We start from the raw sequence: 2,500 nt of genomic DNA on the forward strand, positions 1-2,500 counted from the left end.
AGGTAGTCTAGTGGTTAGAGCATCAGGCCAGTAACCAGCAGGTAGCCTAGTGGTTAGAGTGTTGGGCCAGTAACCAGCAGGTAGCCTAGTGGTTAGAGTGTTGGCACAGTAACCAGCAGGTAGCCTAGTGGTTAGAGCGTTGGGCCAGTAACCAGCAGGTAGCCTAGTGGTTAGAGCATTAGGCCAGTAACCAGCAGGTAGCCTAGCGGTTAGAGCGTTGGGCCAGTAACCAGCAGGTAGTCTAGTTGTTAGAGTGTTGGACTAGTAACCAGCAGGTACCCTAGTGGTTAGAGCATTAGGCCAGTAACCAGCAGGTAGCCTAGTGGTTAGAGAATTGGACTAGTAACCAGCAGGTAGTCTAGTGGTTAGAGAATTGGACTATTAACCAGCAGGTAGTCTAGTGGTTAGAGTGTTGGGCCAGTAACCAGCAGGTAGCCTAGTGGTTAGAGCGTTGGGCCAGTAACCAGCAGGTAGTCTAGTGGTTAGTGTTGGACTAGTAACCAGTAGGTAGCCTAGTTGTTAGAGCGTTGGACTAGTAACCAGCAGGTAGCCTAGTGGTTAGAGCATTAGGCCAGTAACCAGCAGGTAGCCTAGTGGTTAGAGCATTGGACCAGTAACCAGCAGGTAGCCTAGTGGTTAGACCGTTAGGCCAGTAACCAGCAGGTAGCCTAGTGGTTAGAGCTTTGGGCCAGTATCTTAAAGTTCACTAGTTTGAATCCAGGAGCCGACAGATTTTTGACAAGGTGAAATTCTGTCGATGGTCCCTAGAGCAAGGCACTAAATTGCTCCAGAGTCGCTGTTGATATGGCAGACCCTGGTCGTGATCACACTTCCTGAGGGTCTCTGAATTAACCCTGTAACCATGGAGAATTAACCCTGTAACCATGGAGAATTAACCCTGTAACCATGGAGAATTAACCCTGTAACCATGGAGAATTAACCCTGTAACCATGCGGAATTAACCCTGTAACCATGTGGAATTAACCCTGCAAAAATGCTATTTAAGAATAATGTTTATAATGTAGGGGGGGTCATGACCTAATAAACGACCGTAATAAACTCGCCTTACCTTCTGCGCCTGCGCGATGGTTTTCCTGACCATCTCTTTGATGTGCGTGTGGCCGTCCAGTGGCGGTTGCGCGTACACAGTGACTCGAGTCACTCCTCTGTATGACGCGCAGTCCGGCCAGCCCAGATCCAGCCGCGGGAGCGAGCAGTCAGACAGCTCCGGCCAGTACTGGAGAGACAGCGGGAGTTCATCACTGTCTGAGTCGCCCTGACGGAGCTCTGATTCCGGGTCGTACACCTCCACTGCCCCGGTCAACTGGTCCACCTCCTGGTCCGACAGGAAACACCGGAGACTGGTCGCGTGGAGGAATTTATTAAAGGCATCGCGTCCATCCCGGAGAAGCGTCTCGAGCGCTAATCGTTGGTCCTCGGAATAAAAAAAGTCCGGTTTGGATTCATGCGTCCGGAGGTTCACGTTATTCTCATCCAAACACTGGATCTGCGATAACGCCATGGCTCTAGACCCACCCGGCAGTAACCGATAAAAATAAATAAATAAAATCGGAACACTAGTTAAATAGACAACAGCATTCTACAATAATCATAAAGATGTCCCAACTCTCTCTAGAATGAAAAGTTACCGTGAAGACTTGGAACTTTTCCCTTCTCGTTCTCTTCGGTAAAGTCAGACAGGCTCACGGGACTGCAACCTGAAGCAACTATCCGTTGCTGATGACTGGCCGGTCCCGCCATGTCCATTATTATTTCCGGTTACCGGTCCGGTTGTTCACGCACTTTCTCACCCGTCTCTCTCTCTCTCCGGGGAGCGCAAAGTGACACACACCACGCACAGGACAACCCGTCTCTCTCTCTCTCTCTCTCTCTCTGTCTCTCTCTCTCTCTCTCTCTCTCTCTCTCTCTCTCTCTCTCTCTCTCTCTCTCTCTCTCTCTCTCTGTCTCTCTCTCTCTCTCTCTCTCTCTCTCTCTCTCTCTCTCTCTCTCTCTCTCTCTCTCTCTCTCTGTCTCTCTCTCTCTCTCTCTCTCTCTCTCTCTCTCTCTCTCTCTCTCTCTCTCTCTCTCTCTCTCTCTCTCTCTCTCTCTCTCTCTCTCTCTCTCTCTCTCTCTCTCTCTCTCTCTCTCTCTCTCTCTCCGGGGAGCGCACAGTGACACACACCACGCACACAGCACAACCGCTTCACGGACAGGTGTGAACAAGAACTCACACGGCCCGCTCTATCACGTGATCCAGAATTCCCCTTTTATTCATTACCGACATAACTGCCCCGCGGGACAAAAGACGGGATTAGAGCCTCTCCCGTATCTCTTCAGCCCGCCAGGCAATTATGTCGGTAACGAGTTGATATGAATGACATTTAAATGTTAAATGACAGATGGATTTTAGTGTCAATCGCAACTGTACAAAATACTAAACCATTCCCATGGGAATTCATGTCAACTATGCAGTATGAAATGTCATCTTTTAAAAACACAC

At 49.6% G+C, this 2,500-nt stretch overlaps 1 protein-coding gene across 1 annotated transcript in view; it reads right to left on the reverse strand.

The window, feature by feature from the left end:
- The window catches only part of LOC135570161 (protein FAM83G-like), a 23,524-nt gene that overhangs the window by 20,856 nt on the left and 168 nt on the right, over positions 1-2,500 (reverse strand). Inside the window, exon 1 of the mRNA XM_065016237.1 lies at positions 1,070-2,500. This exon is cut by the window's right edge and continues 168 nt beyond it. Within this exon, the coding sequence (XP_064872309.1) occupies positions 1,070-1,522 (453 nt within the window). The 5' untranslated portion in view covers positions 1,523-2,500. The remainder of the gene's footprint in view (positions 1-1,069) is intronic.

The sequence above is a fragment of the Oncorhynchus nerka genome, unplaced genomic scaffold (assembly GCF_034236695.1).
Source record: "Oncorhynchus nerka isolate Pitt River unplaced genomic scaffold, Oner_Uvic_2.0 unplaced_scaffold_1070, whole genome shotgun sequence".
NCBI lineage: Eukaryota > Metazoa > Chordata > Actinopteri > Salmoniformes > Salmonidae > Oncorhynchus > Oncorhynchus nerka.